The following is a 25,277-nucleotide window of genomic DNA, read 5'->3' on the forward strand; positions in this document are numbered from 1 at the left end:
ATTAACGGAATTAGGTGTGAAGTGAGTATTTTCGAAACATATGGGTGCGTGACGAAAAATGTTGAAACAGTTGGGGGCAGGACAAAATTAACCCTAATTTTAATAATGGTGGGCACACATTGAAGACTCAACCATTCAAAGGTTAATCAATGAGTGTAAAATCTCTCTTTATATACTGAAAACTAGGGAAAGGTAAGTTTAAAACAAGTTCCACTTCAAGGGATTTGGATATTAGAGTCTTCACAACTAAATCCCTGTTATAATAATATCCCTTGCGGCACCACAGACCCCTGCTTACAACGAGGGTTGAATTACAAACCCATGGAGCTGAAACAATGTACGCCAAACCAGTACTTCCATTTCCCAGAAGAGCATCTTTATACGCGCGACCAATGCTAGAAACATACTTTCCCATCTGCAGAGGCTGCTGATTAATATAGGAACCTGATTCTGTAGCATTGAGGATATCAGAATCTGAATGCAGGTTCACCACAACCGTCCCATGTTTGGGGTGGAGCTGATCACTGAGGGCTTTGACAAACGGGGAATCTGGGTCCCAAAGTTTACGGGGGAAGATGTCGTCACCATCATAGGCATCGATAAAGACCAAATCGTACAGATTGGTGCTCCCGAGGATAAACTTCTCGGCGTCTGCTTCATAGAGGTTTAACCTCTCATGGGTGCCTTTCCACAGTACTTCGTCAATAGTATTGGGTTTCGACATGACACGCTCACCAGATGGAGTCATCACTGAGAAACATGGAAAGCCCATTGCTTGAACTGAGGCTGAGATAACAATGGGGTCGATCTCAACTATGTGGACAATAGCACCTGAGACAAGCATAGAATACTTAATCTGAAAGCAAGGATTTGTTTACAGAAATTCTTGCGTAATGCAATATTTTGGGTGTACTCAATGACTCTTAAGAAAAAGCATATGCAGAAGAGGTAATGTGAGCATCAATAACTCTTCGGAGAAAGCACATACAGAAAAGGAATTGTGAACATCCCCAACCTTGAATTTTGCTGGCCAAAAATAATGGCAAGCTTCCACCTCCGTGACCAATGCATAATATATTCATTGTTTTCTTCCCGTGTGCAGCACTCACAAGATCATAGTTAGAAGAAGCAATAGTAGCCAACCCAGTTGATACCATACTCTTCAGATCTACACTAAGGCAATAAACCATCAAAAGTTAGCTGTGACTTCTATGAAAAAGACATCAAAATATAATCTACAGAGGCTGGGACTAGTAGAAAAAGCTTCAGATTGAAGGTAGGGGCAACGAACAACTCATATTGGTAGCATTATATTATTCTGTTACAAAAGAATATCGATAAGAATAACAGAAAACTTTTTCTTTTTTTATATGATTGCTGCAAAATTTTATTTAGAAGAATAACAGAAAACTAGTGACTGAAGATGAAACACCATGTCAATCATATAATAACACACGACATCAAATCTAGTGTCCAAAAAATCACCCAACTTATATCATCATACACATTCACGGTAAGAAAGCATGAAATTCTTCAATTAACTACTGTGAGTTCTAATTCACAAGAGTCACATTGATTTAGGTAACTCAAATGATATGCCTCTTTGTTATACTTGGCAAGAACCTCTTCCAACTCAAGTAATCACCATACAGCATTGTCCTATTCCTCAATCATTTTTTTCTCATTGACTGTGAATTTACAAGTGCTGTGAGTGTAGAAGCTCTATTTAGTGCCACTGATTCACAAAAGCAATAAAGAACAATGATGTGGAAGTTGATATGTATTTTCTTCTCCATCAGTAGCAGCAGGCTATATGATAGGGGTCAGCCCTTGCCCAACCCACAGATCAACCAGCTCCAAATGCTGGCAATAATCAATCTTATGATCGTAGGTGGCCCATCTTAACTTCAACTGAAGGCCGATTCGCATATTCATAAGAATATCCATCACGTAAAGATTGTTGAAGACTAAAGAAGTCTGATAATAAATATGAGTGAAGGATGATGCTGATTGCTGAAAGTAAAATGAACATGACAAGAAATACTAGGGCAGATTAGATGAGATTAAGCAGCTGCTACTCTACCATTAAATCAGCGGACTTGAAATATGGACAAATATTTGAGCCGCTTAAAACGTGATGTTAAACAGCCAATTCATCATTATAAAGTAAGGAACTGGAATTTACATGGAACAGCCAGGCAATGAGCCTGCTGCATATAGCACACAGTGCCTGGTTCTGATTCCCGACAAGCAGCCATAACTTTAACAGTGCTCTGGCGAGTATCCTCATTAAAGCGAAGCGTGCGCCATTGATATCCAAGCACTTTAAAACGCGTATTGTCTCCATAACTTGGATATATCCCTGCACACCTTTGCTGCAGCCATCTCTCCATTTCTGGCCACCTCTCTTTACTCTAAAAAAAGGGTAGTTACATTTAAAGTAAGAAAATAACCGAGTCGTATAGGTGCTTCTGAAAAGTGCTTTCGTAGAAACCACAAAAGTACTTACTAGTAAGTACTTCTGCACAATGCATTTCAAGTTGTTGCATAACAAACCAGTAAAGTGCTTATTTGAAGAGCAGTCTTTTTAGAGATTCAATTAAAATTTTGTACAAAAATTGAACTAACCAAACAATAATTACTAATACAGAGAGAGAGGGAGGGAGGGACTGACGGGTCTAGAAGAAGGGTAAGCAAGAACAGAAACGATGCCGTTTCCTTTATCGGAAGTCGAGCGGAGAATGGTGTAGCCGCCGGAGCCAGTTCCCCACCACTCCGACGAGTAAATCCAGTCACCCTCGTCCTCAATACGACGTCGTGCGGCCGTGCAAAGCCGCCGGATGTTCCATCTCCAGCTCCACCCAGCTCTTTGCCACATCACGACTGACTCTAATCTCACTAAAATTCGACTCAAGCTTAAAACCCTACCAAGTTTTTCTACTTCATTATTATTAAGAACTAACGGCTCTTAAAACCCCAAACCGTCTTTTGCTTTCTATTTTAATACTTTTTTAGTGAAGAAATAACCCCACTGTTTTTTTTTTTTTTGGTGGGAAAGAGGTAAAGAGAGTTTTTTTTTTCCCGAATTATATTATACGATCAACACAAATTTAAATTCATTTAATTAATAAAAAAATAAAGAAACAGTAATATATCTTTGTTAAATTTTTCTTTTTAATTTTTATTAATATTTTATTACATTTCTTAATTTAAATATCATTACGCTAATTATTCGAGACTGAGAGTCTATTGAAGCGCCTAACTATGTATTATGGAGTAGTAGTAGTTGAATGAAAATGAAAAAACAAAAAATAGAATAGTCTTGTAATATTTAAAAAAAGGACTCTCAAAATTTTTATCACTATAAAATAATTAAATTATCACCAATAATCTAAATTACACCAACCAGTCAACCACATTTTTATTTTAATTTTTTTATTTGATTATATTAGAAATGCTCTATGGTAGAATACTTCTCCGTCATCAAATGATTAAAATTATAACATATTTTTTTTATTATTCATTACTTATGTAAATACGATTCTTATTCAGTTCAAAATAATTATTGTCTTTTTTTTAATAAAAATATAGAAGATAAAAATAGAGGACAGAAAAATATAGTGAATTAGAAAATCCAGTATTTTCTAGAATTGACACTTGATAAGAGTAAAAAAAGAATTTCAAGAACATAAATGGAAGAGGTCAGGACCGAAAAGAGACAACAATTAAATGAACTGAAAAAAGATCAATCGAAAAGTACCATCTACACAGAGTCGTATCGGATTCTAGATTCCGAAATCAAATGACTGCCAAAAAGTTTAAGTCAGTAGGACCCACCACTAGCCAAGTGGCAATCGCCACCATTAATTTCCCTTAGGCTCTCTGACTCGACCGACCATGACGATGATTCCTTGTAGTGCCGTAAGACGGAAGTCGCCATTTGCCATCTTCTTTCTCATTCTTAAGGCAACTCTCAGGTCAAAACAAAACAACCAGACACAACAAGCAAAGCAGAGCAAAGCGGTCTCCGTTGTGTGCTTTCTGTTCTGTTCCTGACTTCTCATCTCAAAAAACGTGAAACTCCACTTTCATTTCCCACGTGCTTCACGTGTTTTCTTTGTCTTTGCTTTGCTTTAGCCACGGAACTTCTTTTATTCGCAGGCCCTTGCCCTTGCATTAATAGCTGAATAAGCAAAAGCTCTCCAAGAAGTCAAAGCAGAGAAACAAACCCAAGTAAGTCTTTTTGATCTGGGTTTTTCGTTTATTGATCATGAGACGTTTGTTACTTATTTATTTATTTTCATTTATTATGTTTTTTCGGTAGTGTATCCGAAGGTGAAGGTGAGAGAAGAGAAATACCAATATGATGAACATGTTGCAGTTGGTCTTCAGCTTCTTGAGTCTCTCTCCTTACATGTTCCTTCTTCTCCCGGTATTTTTTTTTCTTTTATCCAAATATTTCCTTTTCAATATCATATTTCTTTTTTTGGGTAATTTGGAATTTTGTTGTGTCTTCTATCAATATTTATTTTTTTAGTAATCAGCATGATATCAATTTCAAATAGGCTGAACTCCCTTTCATGTTTTACAGTAAACTTAAAAATACAAAAGCAATTGCAATAGTTTGATTTTTTTTATGACATGGGGAACTTGGAAACAAATAGCTCTGCTAGATATTTGATCATCTCATCTTGAACCTGAAGCATAGGAAATTTTCGTGGTTAATTAAGCCATGAGTTATTACGATAGATGGTTTTGAAGATTGAGAAGTTGACCCCAGCAGTAGAGGCTTCTTCATTTTTAAGGATTTCTGATGCTTTGATTTAGTATTAATAACTCTAAGTCAGTCTTGATTGGAGTTGATGTATTGAGTATGTAATGACCTGTTTGTTTTTCCAGAGATAGAGCATCGGGATGATTCTCGAGCATTCATTGCAAGAATTCCAAAATCTCCTCTGCGAAATGTAGTGACGCCCACAAATTCTACGCACAAAGGTTAAGTTTTATTATATTGTAGCTTCTGATACAAAATTCCATTTGTTTCTTATAGAGTAACGTTCAAGTTCTGATATATGACTATACTTCATTGACAGAAGCAGAGCAGAACAACTATACAAAGATTGATGAGAAGGAAAAACCAAATATAAGAGTCACATCTCCGACAATGGACTCTACTTCATTGTCGGATGACAGGAAGAATGATGTAAAGATTGATGAGAAGGAAAAACCAAATATAAGAGTCACATCTCCGACAATGGACTCTACTTCATTGTCGGATGACGGGAAGAATGATGTAAAGATTGATGAGAAGGAAAAACCAAATATAAGAGTCACATCTCCGACAATGGACTCTACTTCATTGTCGGATGACGGGAAGAATGATGTAAAGATTGATGAGACGGAAAAACCAAATATAAGAGCCGGTTCAATCCTGCGTCCACGTGCTGTCTTATCTAGTCCTGGTAAGATAACTTTGCTTAATTATGTTGACATTAGTTTGAGATTACATTCTGTTATTAGTCCACAGAGAAAGAAACTGATGACTAGTAACTTGAATATGAAATGCAGTAATCAAATCTGCAGCATAAATAGGTTGTATATGATTCTCAGAGCTTTCACTATGATTGATCATTGTGTTCATCCAACACAGCATCACACTCATTGTATGTGATTTTGTGAATGTTTAATTCTCCAATCAATTGATTTATCTCTTAAGGCTACTAATACGTGGTAGTTGATAAATTTTGTATTCAGATAATGATGCTGTAATAGGAAATAAAAACAGATTGAAAGGAGAGCGACCAGCAGCTTTGAGGAATCATGATATGGTTTCAAATAGACATGCAAAGGCAAAATGTAAAGCTAGCCCGACTCGCATCAAAAGTCAACTAAACACAACATCCTCCAATAATGTGCATGAAAATAAGAGTGATATTAAAGGCAAGAAGGGCTCAGCAACGGCAGATCCCAGTCAAAGGAGATATCTCAGAACTTGGAAATTTTGATCGATTGTCGTTCAAACATTATACAGACATGAGTGTATTCACAGATACGGAGTGTTTGATTTCTTTTCTTTCCTTTTTCCCCATAGGAAAATTGGAAAAGCAATTGTGCATATGTTACAAATCACATACGAAACACTGTTTACACAATCCTTGTATTTCTTGGAGTAAAATTTCTCTCTCTCTTGAATATAGGAAGAAGAGAAGGTTGAAATGATTTTAGTCATGCTTATTAAATTACAGACTGGAAGTTTAAGTTGGAAAACTCCCTTGAATTTTTTAAATCACTGTCCCATTTGAAGATCCACCTCACTGCTTCCTTGAGGCCTCATAAACCTGAGAAATATGTGACGTCCATCTTTTAACAGGTTAACAAAGAATGATAGTATTTGCTTCCGATTATTGTCAATTTCTGCTTAGATCTTAATCAGCAACTCTCATTCGCAAAGTCGGCCTTAGTCCTTCAGAAAGTCAGCTTCAGTTCCTACCTCAAATCCTCAAATCCATCGGGTCCTCAGCCTTCGATCAGCTTACGTACTCGACTGTTCCCAATTTTGGGACAGCCATAGGATGTTAAAGAGTAAGTGACCAATGTAGTCTCACTAGTAATATGCATCAAAAAGAATTTCTCTCTCCATCTCTGTATGAAGTAAGTTCAAAAGATAACGGAGCCTATGGAACTTGGGGTGTGAACTGTCTCCTGAAAGAAATACATGCCCACCATCGTTGATTTGAATCCAACTACAACCTGGTTCCTTCTTAACACCGTTCTCTTTCATTTGAGCAAATATCCTCTTAGCATCTTCTCTTCTACCACAGCTCAGATACATTTCTGTCAAAATTAGATATACGCCAGAGTTATTAGGTTCTAGTTCCATAACCCTCTCACCAGCAATCTCACCCACCTTGATGTTGTTGTGGATTCTACAGGCTCCCAGCAAAGCTCCCCAAACAGTTGGAGAAACTTCAATTCCATCTGCTCTTATTTCATTTAAAAGATTCATTGCCTCATCTATAAGCCCGAATCTCCCAAGCAAGTCAACAACACAAGTATAATGCGCACTTCTTGGCTGAAGAAAGTACTTGTTTTTCATACAATCGAAGTAGTATCTACCCTGATCAACCAGTCCTGCATAACTACAAGCGGATAGAACTCCCACAAAGGAAATAAGAGCAGATGGAATTGAAGTTTCTCCAACTGTTTGGGGAGCTTTGCTGGGAGCCTGTAGAATCCATGGTAAGCCAAACCACATATAATAGAATTCCAAGATATGATATCATGGATTGGCACGGAAGAGAATTCCAGCAAGGCTGATTGTATGTTTCCACATCTTGCATACATGGTTATCATTGCATTAGAAACAGTAGTAAGCTGATTCCTGGCTATTTTAATTGCCTGTGCGTGGATTTGTCTTCCGAGATCTAAGGTTGGAAGATCTGAACAGATTGTTAAAACACTAGTAAATGTTGCATTATCAGGGGATGGACCTGACTCTTTCATTTGGACAAAAAACTTCAGACCTTCCTCCCCGAGATCATTTTCTCCTAGTCCAAATATCATAACATTCCACACAGTTACATCTCGGGTTGTCATCAATTCAAAAACCTTAATTGCACTTCCAACCTCACCCATTTCGAAATAACCAACAATCACATTTGTCCATGATGCTATGTTGCTGTACGGGTATTTCTCAAGATATGCATGAGCTTCCTTGACAAGTCCATTTCTTATTAATACCGAAATAATTGAGTTCCAAGTCTTTTCACATGTTTCAGGCATTTGCTTAAAATAGCTAATTGCAGCATCAATTCTTTGGCTATTAACCAAACCATTAATTAACTGCTTCCATGAAGTCAAATCACGGTCATGCATTTTTTGAAACAAATCTTCAGCTACACCAACGCATCCATTATCCAAGTAACCAGCTATCATCAGATTCCAAGCTTGAACATCCTTTGCAGGCATCTTATCAAAGAGTTTACGTGCTTCAACTATCCGTCCTTCTCTCACAAGTCCATTTACCATAATTGTCCAAGAAGCAACATCTCTAGCACCCATTTCTTTAAAGTAACTTTCCGCCAAATCCATCCTTTGACAATTCACCAGTGCTCCTATCACCAGATTCCATGAAACCACATCCTTTAAAGGCATACCATGAAAAACCCTCAAAGCTTCATCAATCAAACCATTACACACATACCCAGAAATCATCGAATTCCATGTTACAACATCTCTAACCTCCATCCCATCAAAAACCTCCTTAGCACCTTGAACATTATCACTCTGCATCAACCCTGCAATCACCGTATTATAAGTAAACATATCACGTTCAGGCATTTGATTGAATAAATACATAGCGTTATCTAAAAACCCATTTTTAAAGTAACCCCGTATCATCACATTCCACGTGACGGTGTCTCTTTGGGGCATTTCATCGAACAGGTTCTGGGCTTCCTGTATACGGGCATTTCTCATGAGGCTAGAGATTTCTGCGTTGATGGGTTTTAGGTTCAGAGGGGTTATGAGCCTTTGGTTGGTTTTAGAGATTTGTGGGACCGTGTGAGATAGTCGTCTGGTGAGAGTTAAACAGAGGGTTTTGGTGAGTTTGAGGAAGGAACGAGAAGACAACATGAGGTTCCATCTAGTTTGAAGACCCAATTGGAGGGAAAGATGAGGAGACCTTCTACATGTGTGGGTATGTAGATAGAATTTTTTTTTTTTTAAATGGGTAAATATGTAAATTGCAATATCATTTATAAACTAAGAAAGATAGAGCTCTTTGTCAGGATTAGGGATGGCAAAATTCAAATTTGGGTTCGGGTAGCCTTCCCGAATCCGGACCCGGACCCGGATTTTGCCATCCCTAATCCTGACAAAGAGCTCTACATTTCTTCCAGACACGGATAGCATTTTCTTTTTTCGGACTCAGATTTTTTCACCCGGGTCCGGGTCCGGGTCCGGGTTCAACCTGAAAAAATCTAAATTTTTGAATTCCGGATTTTGAACCCGGATCAATGAATCAATATCAATTTCTAAAATTCTAAAAATAAAAAATTAATACATTTCCAAGCAATAACACATCTAGATTAATTAATAAAATTAATTAAAAAATAATATTAAAATTAGATATCCGGGTCCGGGTTCTGGATGTACGGGTTAACCTAAACCCAGACCCGGATATATCCGGCTTATTAAAATCTATTCCGGACCTGATTTTTTTTACATTTCGGTATGGGTTCAACCTGGCCCGGATTATCCGGGTTCGTCCAGGTCCGGGTTATTTTGCCATCCCTAGTCAGGATGGGCAAAAATGCCCGGCCCGACCTTCACACGTGAGAACCTAGACAAAGGATTAAGAAAAAAAGCTCAAGTCAGGTTCAGATTCACTATTTTAAAAAAAAATTATAAATTATTATAATATAATTAAAATTGAAAAGTAATTTAAAAATAAAAAAGAAAATTTAAATTCTTAATTTATAAATTAATGATGATTCAAAAAAATTGAAATTATGATATTAAACTATCTCTTTTGTGTTAATTAATTAAGAGAATATTTGAATTAAAAAATCTAATATTGAAGAAAATTAAATTTATAAACTTTTATTTACTTTATTTATTATTTTACTTTAAAATATTCATTTTCGTTAATTTATTTATGATTATAATAACTTATTAATCATTAATTTATTTCAAAAAAATAAATAAAACCCAAGCTCAGCCCAAACCCTCATGCTTAACTTAAAGTGAGCTTATGAGCTTGAAAAAGTCCGGTTCAAACCCACTATTTGCCCTCCTATTTGAACTCACCAAACTACTCACTAATTCTATTTTTAAGAATAATTTTTATGATTAAAATATCTTAAATTAAATTATAATTTTGTACATTAAAATATTAAAAAACAAAATTTCTACTCTTTGAACTCATCTTTGCATCTAATATAATTTCGTTAAACTCCAATCACATTTTCGTTAAATTCCAATCATATCTTGCAAAATTACTATCATGTACCAAGAATTCGAGTTCTTTTGGTGTTATCTTGTCTGGGACTGTGAATATATCAACTTTAAATGAAGTTGAAGTTGAGTCACCATTTTTTTGTCGCAACGTGTACGTGTTGACATCAGTATTTGATGTCTACAATGGGGCATTGTCTTTGAGGTTTGATCTTATTTTGGAAATTAATGAATTTAAGATTACCATTTATCATACAAGTCTTGAAAATGTTTATTACCTTGCAATACGATTGCGAGTACTTTGCTCTATCATAAACAAGTCTCAGCCTTAGGTTGCAAATTTTTTTGGCCATTCTAATTAACTTATCTGGGAACTATTCTATCTGGTAGCTTGGATTCTATAACTTATTGTGATCATCTTCTAATGAATGCAAAAGGTAAAAACTTTCTTAAAAAAAAAAGAAGAAAATTTAATGAAAGATTTATTAAGGATTTATAAATGAAATTTATGGGTTTAATGAGCAAAAATGCTATTATTGTAAAAATTGGATTTATTAAGGGTATACTGGGCATTTAAGTGGGTTTATCGAATCAATTTTAAAATTTTAAAATTTAAAAGTGAGTTTATTTAGTAAATGAGTTTAGTGAGTTATTTGGTGGATTCAAATAGCCCCATCAATTCAGAAAACATTAAAAAAAACTTATTAGAATGAATTTTACATGTTTTACCTCTCCCCTCACTCTTTTCTTTTATATGACAAAAAGTTTCGATTTTAGCTTGGGCCTTATAATTGTTTATAGCAATTAGATTCCAAATATTTTTTATTTTTAATTCAAATTGAGCTCCATTAGCATTATCTAAGGTTGACTGGGTCAATTGAAAATTCACAATAATATTAGACTAATAGAATTAGTAAAAGATGTTAATGTATAATTACCATCTAATTAATTGAGTATATCTTATTCTTATAAAATATAATATTATAATTTATTGATTTGAAAATAAAAAAAATTTATTGGGGTCTTTTTTTGATAGTTATTCTATGTAGCAATCCCAATATATGAGTTAGAAATGGCCATATTTACTGCTAAATACATATTTAAAGAAAAATAAATTTTGAACTAATCATGGGAATGATAGAGCGCCACGAATAAATTGTATAAATTAATATGGACAAGCTATGCAGTATGATTGTATAAATTTATCCCAACTCACCTAAAATTGTAAAATCAAAAAATATCCCAAATCAGAGTAAGAAGCGAATAAAATAGCCCAGCAACTCTGATCCACAGTGATCACTTGACTCACCTTATCCAGTCTTACTGGACACAAATCTGCCCACATCAGCTTTAGCCACCAATCACACTAGTTTCTCATTCTGTCCCTAATCGTAACCAACTTTTAGCTTAACTGAAATAACCACCACCACCACCACCACCACCACCACCATCATCATCATGGCTGCTACAGCTGCTGCGGCCATAGGCTCATCTTTCTCCTCATCCATGCACACACCCAAATGCTTGCGTGCAAAGCAATGTCCAGTATCTCTTGATCATAACAACAATGTTGTTATTCCAATGATGAAGCTTTCAGCACCTCGAGTGTTACTGGCCTCCATTTCACAGCCTTGCACTATTGAGCCTCTTAACATAATCGGAGCTATCCCACAACAGAGCAAATGGCGTGTGCTGAAGATGTCTGCTGCTGTGGCGCAAGAAGAGGCGGCAGCCACTGCTGAGGAAGAAGCTTCTGGGTTGGTAGAGGAGGAAACGGAGGAAGTGCAAGAAGATGGAGAGGCTAAAGCTGAGGCTGAGGCAGGGCCTGAAGCCGAGGCCCTGGCACCGCCTCCTCTGGGTGTGAATACAAAGCTTTATTTTGGGAACTTGCCTTATAATGTTGATAGTGCTCAGCTTGCAGGGATAATTCAGGACTATGGCAGCCCAGAGCTTGTTGAGGTTTGTTACATATTCAATATAAAAATGAGAACGAGTCAATTTGTGATTATGGTAATATCTAATTATCAATTTAGAGAAACAGTTTGTTTAATAGTTTTATTCATTTATTTTTACTAGTGGAGTGCTACTTGCTAGTAGTTATAATTTTGTTTGACTTATGATTTGTGGAGAGAGGAATTGATAACTTAGACTGTACGATTATTAGTGGATGATTTCTAGAAGAGGGTTTCAGGAGATTAGGCCGCGTGATGAGGTCAGGTTCTTGTTTCTCTTGCCATGTCTTCCTGGAAAATTGGGGATCTTGTATCGAGCTGTGATAAATTATCTACTGGTCAGCGAATCATAGTAAAGCTACTTCCAATGCATGACTCAAATAGTGGTAGAGGTCTGATACAAGGAAATGCTATCCAAGTTAACAGTTAAGTGTGCACTGGCTAAGCTTGTTCAATCTGGTCTACTTGCTCAATCAGGTTGAACTCGAGTTCCACTGTTTGTTTGTAGAGTTTGATTGCTAATTAGTAACCCAAGCATTGGCACGATTGATATTATTACATAAAGGGCTACATGCGACAGTATTAATTTCAGAATTTTTTTTCAAAAGATTGAGTTCCAAATGTGCCGTAAGGCTGCTAAGTTGTGATGGGAATCAAGTAAATTTAATGTGTATGGCCAAACAGTACTTTATGTTGCACTCATCTGAAACCAGTTTAAAGTAGACTGAACATTTAAGTGCCTGTTGAAAATGGTGAATTTTGGTAATCCATGGTCAGTTCCAAGTAATGAAAGCATGAACAAGACAACTTGATATCAATAAACAGCTCAGTCTCCATCCAACTGTAATGGATTTGAGCTTGATCATCTTAATATGTAATTGATTTTATACTGGTAAAGTCTTCTGGCTATTCTTTTCAAAACTTCTGTTTGATTTTTAGAATTCCTCCATTCACTCAGGCTTCCCGGATCAAATAAACAGAGGAGGAGAGATGGAGTTCCTCTGTGCATGGATGTGGACTTTTACATCCTAATTATGACTAAAAATTTTAATTTAGTGTGGTGACATGAACATTTTTTGCATTGAATGACCTTATTATTATTTTTTTTTGGTTTTTTCTGAATCTTCGGTCCCATAACTTACAGCTCTAGGATTTTGGAATGTTTCTATTAAATCTAGGATTGGAAGAATCTATAAAAATATGTGAAAACAATTATATCTAAGTGAAGATTGGTTGCTTTTAATCAGCCAATTTCAGAATTAATAAAGGATGCTGACATGCTGTATTCACTGAGGAGAAAATATCCGTTAGGTTCTAGGTTTATTGATAAAGTATATGGCTTTTGTTTCTCATTATAGATATCATAAACCTGCTGAGCAGTATATAAGCAGTTTTTGAACTTTTAATCTCATATTTGCATACAACATACTTTAATTGTTTACCATCAATCTTGTCATTCTAACTGATATTTAATTTCTCTGTTTTTCAAATTTTTTTTTCCTTTAACTTAATTTCTGCTAATTGTTACAGGTTCTTTATGATAGAGAAACCGGAAGAAGCAGAGGTTTTGCATTTGTGACAATGAGCACAGTTGAAGATTGTAATGCGGTCATTGAAAACCTTGATGGAAGAGTAAGAATCTCTTTATATGCAAATACATCTGTTATTTCATCTAGGCGTGGATGTGTGTGCATAAACATGCACTTTGTGCGTATATTCATTTCAATTCGTTGAATCTTGGAGTAAGGGCTAACAAATTTGATGAAGATATCACAGAATATATTTCGATAATCATCTAAAATGTAAAAGCATACATAAATCCTTATCATTGAGCTTCAACTTAAAAGACTTGTGCTTTTCCAGGAATATTTGGGGCGGATTTTGAGGGTGAACTTTTCCGACAAACCTAAGCCTAAAGTACCTTTATATGCAGAAACCGATTTCAAGCTCTTTGTTGGGAACTTATCCTGGTCAGTAACAACTGAAAGCTTAACTCAAGCTTTTCAAGAATATGGAAACGTGGTTGGAGCACGGGTTCTTTATGATGGAGAATCTGGAAGATCTCGTGGTTATGGTTTCGTATGCTATTCAACAAAAGCAGAGATGGAAACTGCCCTAGAATCTCTTAATGGAGTGGTATTGATTCTCTCCTTTTTATTCTTCGTGCTCATTCTAAGGCACATATAAATTCGAACTTTCAGAAGATTACTAATCATCTCTTGTTCTTTATGCTACCTTAGGAATTAGAAGGACGGGCAATGCGCGTGAGTTTGGCACAGGGAAGAAGATCATAAGCCTACTTAAGTATTAACTCGGGAAAATTGGGAGATTGTTATCAATTGCATTGAAGAATCGGAATGATACCACATTATCTGCATGTTACAAGTGCAGTCACTTGGTGTCTTGGTCAGTGACCTGAAATTTCTTCCCTTTCATTTCATGTATTCCATTCAGATTCCACTTGAGTATTTACCAAAGTGGAACTTGAGAAAATTTAATGAGTTGTAATACTTGCACACTAAGGCAGCTAGTAAGTGAGGTTACTTTTTTTTTTTCCTTTTTTTTGCCCCCAAAAAATATCTTTTATTAATATAAAAAAAAAAGATAGAAAAGAGGTATTTGGCACAGATTAGTGGCAATTAGTGTTTGATTTTGTAGCATATGAAGCCATGAAGGAGACATAATGCTATGCCTTGCTCTTTAGAAAATTTGCAAAAGCATCTTGCAAGCATTATGTGGTACACAGTTTGTTGGAAAAGGAGGACTATTACACTTTTTTTTCCCTCTTTATAAAAGAGAGGAAAATTTTAGTGACTATTCCTTTATGAAAGAGAGAAAAATTATAGTGTCTATGGTTTCAATTTTAAGTGGGGTGAGGGTGACTAGGATTCAAGTTTTAAGTGGGTTTTGGAGGAGAGCTTTTGACCATGGGAAGCGTTTTTTTTCCTTTTTATAAAAATGCTTTTATAAAAGTATCCACTGCCGCTTTCTAATAAAACAAAACTATTTGGAAATATTCTTCAAACTAATCGCAAATATCCTAAATTCTATTATTAAAATACAAATTAAATGTATTTTTTTTCCTCAAAAGTAATTAGTCTAATCTTGTTATTACATTAAACCCTCCAAATACAAATACTCTATATAGGAATAATTTCTTCATAATAATAAAAAATTGTGGTCACAACTTGGAACCAGTTATAATTAAGAATAAATTTTACATTGTAATAAATTATATTTTTTATAGATCTCGTCTTAATAAACTTACTTCCACATAGTAATAATATTTCAAAAATATATGTTATGTTACATAAAATTAAGATGGAATAAAATATCTTTCTAAAGTTATTTATGAAAATAATTTGTTCTTTAAAGTTGTAACCACATGTTTCAACTAACGGGTATGTATTAATTGATTAGCATAGACACTTAATAAAATAATTAATTTATTAATGTCTATGCATTGAATTTGATTCACTTATTAATTTATTAATACATAATATAATTTACCTCTTTATCACTTGTATTAAGAATAATTAAGTAAAGACAATAATATTTGTACTATACTTCTATTAAATTATAACCGATAAAGAATAAATGTTTCTAACCCTAATAATATAATTATATGGAGATTTTACTGTATTATTCTCAATTGCATCATCCATCACTATCCATGAAAGAGCTAGAGACGTCAATATGTTTACGTAATTCAATTTCATCCTTTCGTTGAGAAATCATGCAAAATTAAATGTCCAATCATCCCATGTAATGAACCACTACTCAATCAACTTGCACCGATTTTTTTTTTTAAAAAATCAAAATCCACCATAAAAAGGCAACGCCTCCCTTAATCACCTTTTTAGATATTTTTACTTTAATTAAATATTATAAAAACATAATGATTACGTGCTTTGACGACACTTTACTATATCATGATAAATGGTTACATAATCAGATTTTTTTTGGCTTTGTTAATTTTTTGATCATTTTGATCATACGCTGACGGTGATGGGATACAATACCCTCAAATACCGTAGTCGAACCCAAAAACTTAAAAAAATAAAAAAATAAAAACACTTTTGAAGTACAAATCTTTTTCAATAAAATTAACAAAAATCCCAAATACATTATTAAATTAGGCCGAGAGAGAGCGGCCGGCGGAAAACTCACACAGCACTAGACGAGCCGAAGTGTGCGAAAGTTCTCATTTGGGCACACTTTTTGCACCAATTGTGGCTGCCACTACTCATGATGAGCCTAAATGCCTAATTCTTATTGGTCGAAAAATATTAAAAACAAAAACTGAGAAAAGAAAAAAAAAAGGAAAACCAAAACCCAGATACAGACACAGAAAATGAATAATAAAAAAGTGAGAAAGAAGTGAAAACAGATGAAGCAGAAGCAATAAAAACTCAACACAAAAAGCCCAAAGAAAGACATAAAACCAAAAAAAAAAAAATCAGTGGAGAAGATTTTCTCTCAAATTCTATCCCTCTAGGTATCTTGTTTTACTTTATCTATCTGAGAGTCTGACAAAACCCCACACCAATGATAGAATTTTTTTTTTCCCTTCCCAGTTGCTTGTGGTTATGGTTATATTTGAAGTACAATCTCTGTATGCTTAATAAGAACTTTTGTTGTTGAATTTTTTGTTTTTTGGTTACAGATCTTGGTTTGGATCTAGGGTTTTGTAGGGTTTAACGTTTTGCTTTCGAAAATGGCCTCTCCATTTCCTATTCCAGTCACCGCTGCTCAGGTTTCCGCTTTTTTGCTTCCACTTTATCTATTTGGGTTTTTGTTTTTTGTTTTTTTTTTCCAATTGGCTTTTCCTTTTTGGATTTAATTCTTTTGTGTGATTGGTTCAGGTGGGCACTTACTTCGTGGGGCAGTATTATCAGGTACTACAGCAACAGCCGGATTTTGTTCACCAATTTTACAGTGATGCCAGTACCATGCTTCGAATTGATGGCGACACTAGAGAGACTGCTACTGCTATGCTGGTATGTTGTTTTTTTTTCCCTCGTTTTTGTTTAAATTTTGGGTTGTTTGATTGAAATGTTGACTGGTCAATTGGGTTGCTGCTGGATGCTCTTGATTGCTGTAGCTTTTCAGTGCATTGTTGTTGTTTCAGGTTTAATGGTTGGGCAATGGCTCTTCTGCTGTACTTTATTGTGAAAATTTAGGATTAAGTCTATAATTGGAATGCAAGTACTATTATTAGATATAGGTAGCTGATAATAAATGGGGTGCTCATTCTGATGCGAGACCCTCAAGCATCTTAATTTGAAACAGAGAGGGAATTATACAAATGATAATGTTGGGCTCATTTTATTTTTAATGGCTAGACATTTAGGTATTGTTTGTATGAATTGCTTCATTACGTGAATACATTAGAAAATCATTGTGAATTTATATTTTGGGACTTTACATATTTTTTTTTTAATTGTTTAGCTGTCCAGTTAATATGAGATGGTTTCACCCAGAGTGTCCATTGATTGATTTTTTTTTTTTAAATACATGTAATTGAAAACTTTTATGTGTGCTGTAGAGGCAAACGTTGTGGATTTTTTTCATTAATTTTTTCTTTTTCTTTTTCTTTTCTCTTTGGCAGCAAATCCACTCACTCATCATGTCACTCAATTATTCGGGAATTGAAATCAAGACGGCTCATTCCCTGGAATCTTGGAATGGAGGTGTTCTTGTGATGGTTTCTGGTTCTGTGCAAGTAAAAGATTTCAGTGCGAGGAGGAAATTTGTTCAAACTTTTTTCCTTGCACCTCAGGAGAAAGGTTACTTTGTTCTTAATGATATTTTTCACTTCATTGGTGAGGAACAATTTCATCACCATCCAGCAGTCTTATTAGCCCATAGCAATTTCAATTCCAAGCTTAGTGCCTCTGCGACTATTCCAGAACCAGGTACCTGTATATCACGAGTTGTGCAGTTTTAGGGCTTTGTCATGGCATCGCATGGCAGAATAAGGGGATTTTTGTGCTGTTACAAAGAAGCGATACTGACTATTGAATTATATTATCATATAATTTTATGGAATCTTAATGATTATATGTTTTGCATTCATTTTTGTTATTCTTGGTTATCAGCAAGAATGTTCTGCATGCTATGTATGTGAATTATGTATGCACTTTATTATTGTCTGGGGTTATCAGAATATGCGGCTGGTGTCCTTGGAAAAATAGTTGGAAAAAAATGGTTTGTCTTACTAAATTCTGATATTGTGACCTGCTTATGCCTAAGTGCTGATTCATATTAAAATATTTCCTCCGAAATATCAGGTAGAAATTTCTGATATTGTGAATTAGTGAAATGTTTTATAAAATGAAACCCCTTTTTTGTTGACAGTACCGAACCATTTGATGGGTGGTGAAATCCAGGCAAGGGAATATGTGTCTCCTGTTGATGTCAAACAAAATGGTCTAATTGACGACTACGGTTTTCCAGAGCAAAGGTTACAGCAAGTCCCTGAGTCTGAGAATATTTTGGAGGACAGTCCTGATGAAGAGTTGGATGGTTCACTTCAAAATGCAGTTAATGCTGCACAAGATTACCTGCCTGCTTCTGTTGAGGAACCTGTTGGAGAGCCTCAAAAACATACTTATGCTTCAATTGTAATCACTAATACACATAGTAGTCATATTTTCTTGATTTCTTTTGTTTGTTTACTTTTTATTGTGGTTGTGTGTGCGCTTGCGTGTGTACGTATCCGTAGCCTATTGAATGGGAATTCCTTGATACAGAAGTACTAACTTTTTTCACTTTCCCACTTAACTATTGGCAGTTACGGGTTGCTAAAGGACAATCTACCCCTTCGGTTACTCCCCAGCCTAGTGTTAGCAAGAATATATCACCTGTTTCAGACTGGAATCATGTTTCTCAGCCAACTACTCAGCAAGAAACTGTTTCGTCATATGCATATGAAAAGTCTTGGGCTGACACGGGGGAGGAAATTTCAGCTGTTGAAGATGAAGGTCATCTTTTAACTGCTATAATTATGTATCTACTTTATGCTCTAGGGAATCATAGTATGACAAAACCTTACAGAAAAAATTGAAGTCTAAATCCCTCTACTGAACCCAAAAAAAACAAAATAAAGGAATTTTCGTTTAATTGCTTTTACAGCGTGAATATGTGTCTAAGTGTTTGAATTTATTTATTAAAGGTATTATTCTTTATCTTTGATGTTGGGTCCATGCATGATTTCAGAAGAAATAAAGTCGGTTTATGTGAGAAACTTGCCTCCTAGTGTATCTGAATCTGAAATTGCGGAGGAGTTTAAAAAATTTGGTGAACTCAGTTCCGAGGGTGTGGTAATCCGGAGTCGCAAGGTTCGTTTACTTGCCTTGTGTTTGGGCTGTATTGGAACATCCTTTTTTATGAACTTAACACTCTAAAATTCTTTTCATATTCGTAGGATGTTGGTATTTGCTATGCTTTTGTGGAGTTTGAAGATATGACTGGTGTTCGCAATGCAGTCGAGGTTTGCATTTTAATGTGGCATTAATTTTACTACTATTTTTTCTTTTCCATTCTCCCTCTCTCTGTCTAAGGAAGGAACCTGGGGTGGGTTTTTAACAACTAAAATTGGAAGAAACCTGGGTGTTTTTTTTTTCACTTTCTGTTGTTTTGTGGTTCATTTAAAAATTGATATTAGTTTGTTCAACTAGGAACTTTGTTTCGACAGGACCCTGAATACTGGATTTTGTATATTGACTTCTTTTGCATCCCTTTTATATTATGCAGGCGGGTTCTGCACAAGTTGCAGGGCGACAGGTGTATATTGAGGAGCGTAGACCGAACAGCAATATTCCATCTCGAGGAGGAAGTATGTGTTTTGCTCTTTTTTGGTATACTCTTGCCATATAATGCACCTGGAAAATGCTACGCTGGGCTGAGTATACTCTTCCCCTTCCTGCCCATGTTCTATGGCATTTGAGTTTGAACTTTGCTCCTTGTTGCTTGTTCTTTTGTTTTTCTAATGATTGAAACTGTAGCAGGAAGGGGGAGAGGCCGAGGCAGCTACCTAACGGATGCTCCGCGGGGGCGTTTTGGCTCAAGAAGTTATGGTAGAGGAGGTGGCTATGACGGGGGTGACAGAGACTACAATAGACCGAGAGGAAATGGTTTCTATAGGCCGTCCCCGCGCCAAGATAGAGGACACTCAGTCACCAAGTATCAAGAAGTGGATAGAATTCATCCGAGTAGAAATTTCTAGATGCTCTTAAACAAAGGGAATAGATCAAAATTTTGGGTCCAACCATTCAACTCTGACGCGTTAACCTTTGTTGGTTTCAGGCGCCATCATATATAGATAATTTCATAAAGTAACATTGATTTTAGTATGTCGGTTTTATTGTCTTGGAAGTTTTTCAATATTTTACCTTGTTTGATAAAATTTTTTTATATTTTAATAGCAAAATGTGTTCTTCCATTGAGAGCTCTCTGTTCCAAGTGAAATCTAAGCATTTTCTTTCCTATTTCTTTCATTTGTTTATTCATTATTTGTAACTTCCTTGAGTTTCAACAAACTCATATCAGAGGTTTTGCTTAAACAATTATCATAAATGTTATCCCGCTTTCTTTATTTGTTTTGTATTAATACAACACCAGCGACCGACTCTGGTAAATAGAATGATCCTTTAAATGACCTTCAATAAGCATTTTTCTTCTAATGATATATTTTTCTCTTTGTTGGTACGAAGCAAGAAAGACGGATACCAAAGTTATTTTAATATACTTATCGCTGTTTGCTTGGGCTTTGATCCCCAAAATGTCATCACATGCCACTGAAGATGCCTTGAGAATCAGATTGCTGAGCTACTAATTTTTTGTTAGGCATAAACATTTGCTGTTGTTACTGCTCCTAGACGGATGGGAGCAACCTGCCGAAACTGATCACTGCTTTTGCTATCATCTTCATCTTCTTCTGTTTCCCAGAGGAAGCAAGCATATGCTGCGAGAACATGGCTGCAAACAAAGAAGCAACAGGCCGAGAGTCGGTCAAATTAAATAATGAAACAAATCTTTTCTAATTAACACTTGAATCTAGGTCTCCACAAGCATATATTTTGATTCCTGTCACAGAAAGGGACCTTTTGCAATTCCTGAAAAAGAAAATGGACACATTGCAGAACCAAGGCGAGCAAAGTGAATATCAAGGTCATACAAACACAATTAATAATGGGATGGTGATTCTGCAAGAATTTTTTACCTATCCGCAGGAGAGGCTTGAACCGCTCGCTCAAAATAGCACAACGCTTTGTCATGATCGTGGTGAAGTTCCCACACCAATTTGGCATATTGTGACATGATTTCACCATCACCTGGGTTAGCTAGTATGGCACGCGAGAAATACTCCTCTGCTCCTTCAAGGTCTCCTTTTGACTGTCAATCAGAACCAAATAAGAGAATCGAAATAATCAAGAGGTATCAATCTGAACATGCACAATAATTAATAGGTCTAAGCATAAAAGAATCAACATATAAGAAATAGTTCAGAGATAAATATTATGATATAACACAGGGCAGCGCTAGGATCTGTATTGAACATGTGTGAAACTCTGAATCCCTCTATGAAACAAAATGTATCCTGCAAATACTTAGTCATTCTGTTTCTCAGAGAATATGATTTTGGTAGCGTGAAATCCTACATGCTGATGATTTACGGGAGATAGCTTCATCTTGAATCCTAATGACCCTAAGAAAAGGATAAAGGCCCAGAAGAAATTACCTGGTTTGCTAGAGCCCGCTATAAATTCTATCCATAAATATTCTGATCACCAAGTACCAGACCTGAGTGTACAACTGCACATGCTATAACAATCGATTGCATTTTCACAGAAATGCAGGTTTTATCAAATATTGCATATGTCTTTGTAGTGAAAGCTGAAGATCCTTCTAACAGATGCCTCACTCAAGCATCAACATTCTTTAGGCCTAGAGCATGGATTCTATTTCTAATATCCTCAAAACACGATATTAAGTGCTACATTTTAACCAATCCAACAAAGTAGACTAGCTGGATGTCTGTGGGAACATACATATAGGTAAGAATGATGCGGCTGAAGTCCATGAGTTATTCTTGAAAAGAGAACATGCATCTCACCTGATATAAAAACTGAGCATACTTCCTAAGGACCAAAGGGTTGCAAGGATTTTCGTCAACCATCCTTTTGAGATACTCCTCAAGATCGCCACTGCTGTTGGTATCAGCTGCCGTAAAATTTCTCTCGTCAATGCTGAGCCCTGCTGCAATGCGCAAGGATGGGCTAACTGGCTCAATTTCTTTATTAGAAATTGAGTCTTCAAGTTTATTCAAATTGTTTCTTTCTATCTGAGAAAAATATCATAGAAGCATTACAGCCTGTTCAACCATTAGTTACAAGGAGGAAAAAACAAGGACTCACTGTTAAGCAATCACAATTCATAAACCAAGGTCCTTACTTGAATAGGTAGAACTTGAATGTGCTCTTCTTGTGCTGTATCATCTTCCCCATCATCCTCCATTTCCCAGAGGAAACAGGCATAAGCTGCAAGAATGTTGCTGAAGACAAGATACAGAAGGTTAAATTTTGGACAAGTGAAAACAATAATACTCCCTAGAAGTTGAAGCAGCCAAATTCAGAGTCACTCAGCTGTTCAAAAAGTAAAATTAAAGAGGCATTTCTGTTGAGGCAGCCGGATTACGTGAGTACTCACCTATCTTGAGGAGCAGCTAGAGCAGCTCGTTCAAAGTATGTCAAGGCTCTATGCTGGTCACGATGGAGCTCCCAAACCAGTTTAGCATACTGCATCCAACTTGCACCATCTCCAGGATCTGCCATTGTTGCATGATTATAGTAGTCCTCAGCTCCATAAAGGTCTCCCTTTTTCTGTTAGGAAAATATGACAAAACTTGGTTTTAAACAGTTACAATCCCTGCTTTGTTTTCAGGTGCAAAGTATGAGATTTCCGCGAAACTAAAGCTCAACAAATAAAAACTTCTATGCAGATTAAAGCTAATTAATTTTTTTTAATGTAGAATTTACCAGTAACCACTAAATTACAATCAGAAAACTAGAAAGCATAGACCAAATGATGGTTCTACTCTTAAACAGATGCATACATAGTACAATATGGAGATCTGCACATCATCCTAATTTTTCAGTTGGTTGCCTGATTCAAAGAACGTAAAAAAAAATATTTATTGCTTTGCAGATATATGATCTCCCACAAATATCAATTATAAACTTTGTGAACTACAAATCAAGCCATTTCGAAACACCCTGAAATCTATCTTCAAAACAAGCTTCAGCACCCAAATAATCCTTGGATATATTATCCCTCATCTAATATACAAAGTAGAATTTTCCTTCATATACAGCTGAAATTGAATCCTGCTTAAACAAGTTAAAATCAGTATGTCTAAATTAAACCAAAATCAGAAAAGCAGAGAATGAATTATCCGCTCACCTGTAAGAGCTGAGCATAATTTCGTAGAAGCAAAGGATGGCAGGGGTATTCATCAATCATTCTCTTATAATACTCCTCAGCCTCTGCTCTATCATCAAAATTCGGCATAATTAAATCAACAACTTCACCGGCATCATCAAAACCAGGAACACTAATCCCGAGTCCCGTGGCCAGATACATACGAGGACTAACCGGCCGTTCAATTTCTTCTCCAATCCCATTCAATCCTTCTTCCCCACACTCTCCCTCCTCTTCAATCAGCCCCATATTCTTTTTACTCCCAAAACTGAAGTCACCACTGCTAATACCTGAACCATCTACACACTCTCCAATTGTTACAGTCCTAGTCAAGGGTACTTCTTCACTTTCTACTCCATCAACAGAACTATAAATCTCGAAAGACGGCGCAGACCTCAACATGGTTTTGTTGGTTTTGTTATGTAAAAACGAAGACTTCTTCTGCGCACACAAGTAACGAATCTGATCTTCTATGTCGCAAGAACTATGACTATGTGCCAACCCTTTCAAGTTTCCATCCGAAGAAGCTCTTCGAAGGCCTTTAAGGCTTGAACTGCAATTTTCTTGGGAGGTTGGAGGTGAGCAGCATGACAGTGTAGTTGAGTTAAGCCTGTTGGTGTCTTCTTCTACATCCTTGTCAGGACTGTCTGAGAGGCTCGGAGACACGAGGGATCCAATATTAACTGGGGTCGATGAGCTTCTTAGAAGCATGCTGTTTGATGCTACTTAAAGTGATCTGTTTTTGTACTTTGCTTCAGATTGTAAAAAATTCTGCACGTATGAGCTGTAAATGATGAGCAAAAAATATATCTAAATCTAATCTCCTCAAGTCAAATATTAATAATAATAATACAACACGTACCGTTATATTTCTCTGCCATGCCCACGCTCTTGTATGTGAATTCGCAAATAAAAATATTTTCACAAGATGATTTACAACTAGAAATGCTTGATGCTGCAACAACACAATGAATTGCAAATGGGGCAAGAAAGAAACTAGGAAAGTAACTATTTTATTTTTATCAAGTAAACTGATTCTTTCTTGCATTAATTAAGCTCCAAGATGCCTTTACCAAATGGAGGTGGGATTAAAATTATAATTTGCTTGAATGTCGTGAGTCGATAAATAAGATATAACAGGATGCACGTGATTCCATTCTAAGTAAAGGGGGATTCTCTCTTAATCCCCGTGAAAATTAGTTTTGTTTTGGGTGCTTTCTATATCAGGACAGAAACCAGAAAGCAAAAGTTGGCAACATTTGATTATAAATTATCATATCACATGATATCATGATGAGCAAAGTTTCTTTATATCCAGTTATCTTGGTAACCATCTATGAGGTCACCAAAATGTCATTTGTAAGTAATCAGACATAACTTTTAATAAATAATGTAATTTTGCGTGCGTTACAAGGGTAATGTTTTATGTTATAATTAATCATATGAATAATTAAAAAAAAAACAATAAAATATACTTACGTCTAGGCCTTCAGAAGTGCAAATTCATAAAAATTGAAGGCCGGCGTCTCCCTGAGTTTAGAATGACCCTTATGACAGATGAGTGAGTTGTGCGGTGAGACTTTTGCAGAGAGATCTGGTCTTTTTGGTTTCTGGATTGAAGGGAATTTATTATTTTTCTTTAGGTGTCATTTGTTGATATTTATGCTTCAATTTGCTTCTGAAGAAGAAGAAAGTGACGCGTGTGATTTTCCATGAATAGGTGTCAGTTCAACGTGATCCTCTTAAAAGTGATGGTGACTTTGTGAATTGTGAGTAATTGAGCAATAATGTTATGTAAACTATTTTTCCTGTAATTATTTATTTATTTATTTTTTTGCGGTGTGTTAGTTTTTGTGCACGTATGGGTGATTGAACATTCAATTA

At 35.7% G+C, this 25,277-nt stretch overlaps 5 protein-coding genes and 1 pseudogene across 15 annotated transcripts; 3 read left to right on the forward strand and 3 right to left on the reverse strand.

The window, feature by feature from the left end:
* Positions 1-85: 85 nt before the first annotated feature.
* LOC18032547 lies at positions 86-3,921 on the reverse strand. Of its 4 annotated transcripts, none has more exons than XM_024179182.1 (4): positions 3,838-3,921; positions 2,186-2,414; positions 989-1,168; positions 86-831 (listed from the first exon to the last, which is right to left on the reverse strand). In XM_024179182.1, the coding sequence occupies exons 1-4, from the start codon at positions 3,862-3,864 to the stop codon at positions 143-145; spliced, it is 1,125 nt and encodes a 374-aa protein (XP_024034950.1). In that variant the 5' UTR covers positions 3,865-3,921; the 3' UTR covers positions 86-142. The 4 variants fall into 4 exon arrangements, with proteins under 4 accessions (XP_024034950.1, XP_024034953.1, XP_006420342.1 ...); XM_024179185.1 differs by having other exon boundaries at positions 3,761-3,878; XM_006420279.2 differs by lacking the exon at positions 3,838-3,921 and adding an exon at positions 2,675-3,014 and having other exon boundaries at positions 1,016-1,168.
* A 66-nt stretch (positions 3,922-3,987) lies between these two features.
* Positions 3,988-6,192, forward strand: LOC18032494. 3 transcript variants are annotated; one of them, XM_024179188.1, is made up of 6 exons: positions 3,988-4,233; positions 4,325-4,432; positions 4,900-4,995; positions 5,094-5,119; positions 5,210-5,462; positions 5,755-6,192. In XM_024179188.1, coding segments are annotated over exons 1-6 (735 nt in total). In that variant the 5' UTR covers positions 3,988-4,232; the 3' UTR covers positions 6,006-6,192. The 3 variants fall into 3 exon arrangements, 2 of the variants coding, with proteins under 2 accessions (XP_024034956.1, XP_006420343.1); XR_002904289.1 differs by adding an exon at positions 5,569-5,663 and having other exon boundaries at positions 3,994-4,233; positions 5,094-5,462; positions 5,755-5,842; XM_006420280.2 differs by having other exon boundaries at positions 3,992-4,233; positions 5,094-5,462.
* A 125-nt stretch (positions 6,193-6,317) lies between these two features.
* On the reverse strand, positions 6,318-8,719 carry LOC18033500 (annotated as a pseudogene).
* Positions 8,720-11,174: 2,455 nt separating this feature from the next.
* On the forward strand, positions 11,175-14,471 carry LOC18032454 (28 kDa ribonucleoprotein, chloroplastic). The gene is made up of 4 exons (XM_006420282.2): positions 11,175-11,916; positions 13,440-13,541; positions 13,773-14,045; positions 14,150-14,471. The coding sequence occupies exons 1-4, from the start codon at positions 11,416-11,418 to the stop codon at positions 14,201-14,203; spliced, it is 930 nt and encodes a 309-aa protein (XP_006420345.1). The 5' UTR covers positions 11,175-11,415; the 3' UTR covers positions 14,204-14,471.
* Positions 14,472-16,090: 1,619 nt separating this feature from the next.
* On the forward strand, positions 16,091-20,266 carry LOC18032685 (putative G3BP-like protein). Of its 2 annotated transcripts, none has more exons than XM_006420284.2 (10): positions 16,091-16,407; positions 16,576-16,665; positions 16,775-16,909; positions 17,521-17,827; positions 18,270-18,535; positions 18,706-18,895; positions 19,131-19,252; positions 19,339-19,404; positions 19,668-19,749; positions 19,919-20,266. In XM_006420284.2, the coding sequence occupies exons 2-10, from the start codon at positions 16,627-16,629 to the stop codon at positions 20,137-20,139; spliced, it is 1,428 nt and encodes a 475-aa protein (XP_006420347.1). In that variant the 5' UTR covers positions 16,091-16,407; positions 16,576-16,626; the 3' UTR covers positions 20,140-20,266. The 2 variants fall into 2 exon arrangements, with proteins under 2 accessions (XP_006420347.1, XP_006420348.1); XM_006420285.2 differs by having other exon boundaries at positions 19,922-20,266.
* A 219-nt stretch (positions 20,267-20,485) lies between these two features.
* On the reverse strand, positions 20,486-25,076 carry LOC18031660. 5 transcript variants are annotated; one of them, XM_024191401.1, is made up of 9 exons: positions 24,873-25,076; positions 24,256-24,348; positions 23,376-24,164; positions 22,623-22,795; positions 22,368-22,467; positions 22,030-22,257; positions 21,136-21,308; positions 21,017-21,028; positions 20,486-20,891 (listed from the first exon to the last, which is right to left on the reverse strand). In XM_024191401.1, exons 3-9 carry the CDS (start codon positions 24,102-24,104, stop codon positions 20,756-20,758), a joined length of 1,551 nt encoding a protein of 516 aa, XP_024047169.1. In that variant the 5' UTR covers positions 24,105-24,164; positions 24,256-24,348; positions 24,873-25,076; the 3' UTR covers positions 20,486-20,755. The 5 variants fall into 5 exon arrangements, with proteins under 5 accessions (XP_024047169.1, XP_024047171.1, XP_024047180.1 ...); XM_024191403.1 differs by having other exon boundaries at positions 23,376-24,177; XM_024191412.1 differs by lacking the exon at positions 24,256-24,348.
* Positions 25,077-25,277: the final 201 nt, after the last annotated feature.

The sequence above is a fragment of the Citrus clementina genome, unplaced genomic scaffold (assembly GCF_000493195.1).
Source record: "Citrus clementina cultivar Clemenules unplaced genomic scaffold, Citrus_clementina_v1.0 scaffold_9, whole genome shotgun sequence".
Classification (NCBI taxonomy): Eukaryota; Viridiplantae; Streptophyta; class Magnoliopsida; order Sapindales; family Rutaceae; genus Citrus; species Citrus x clementina.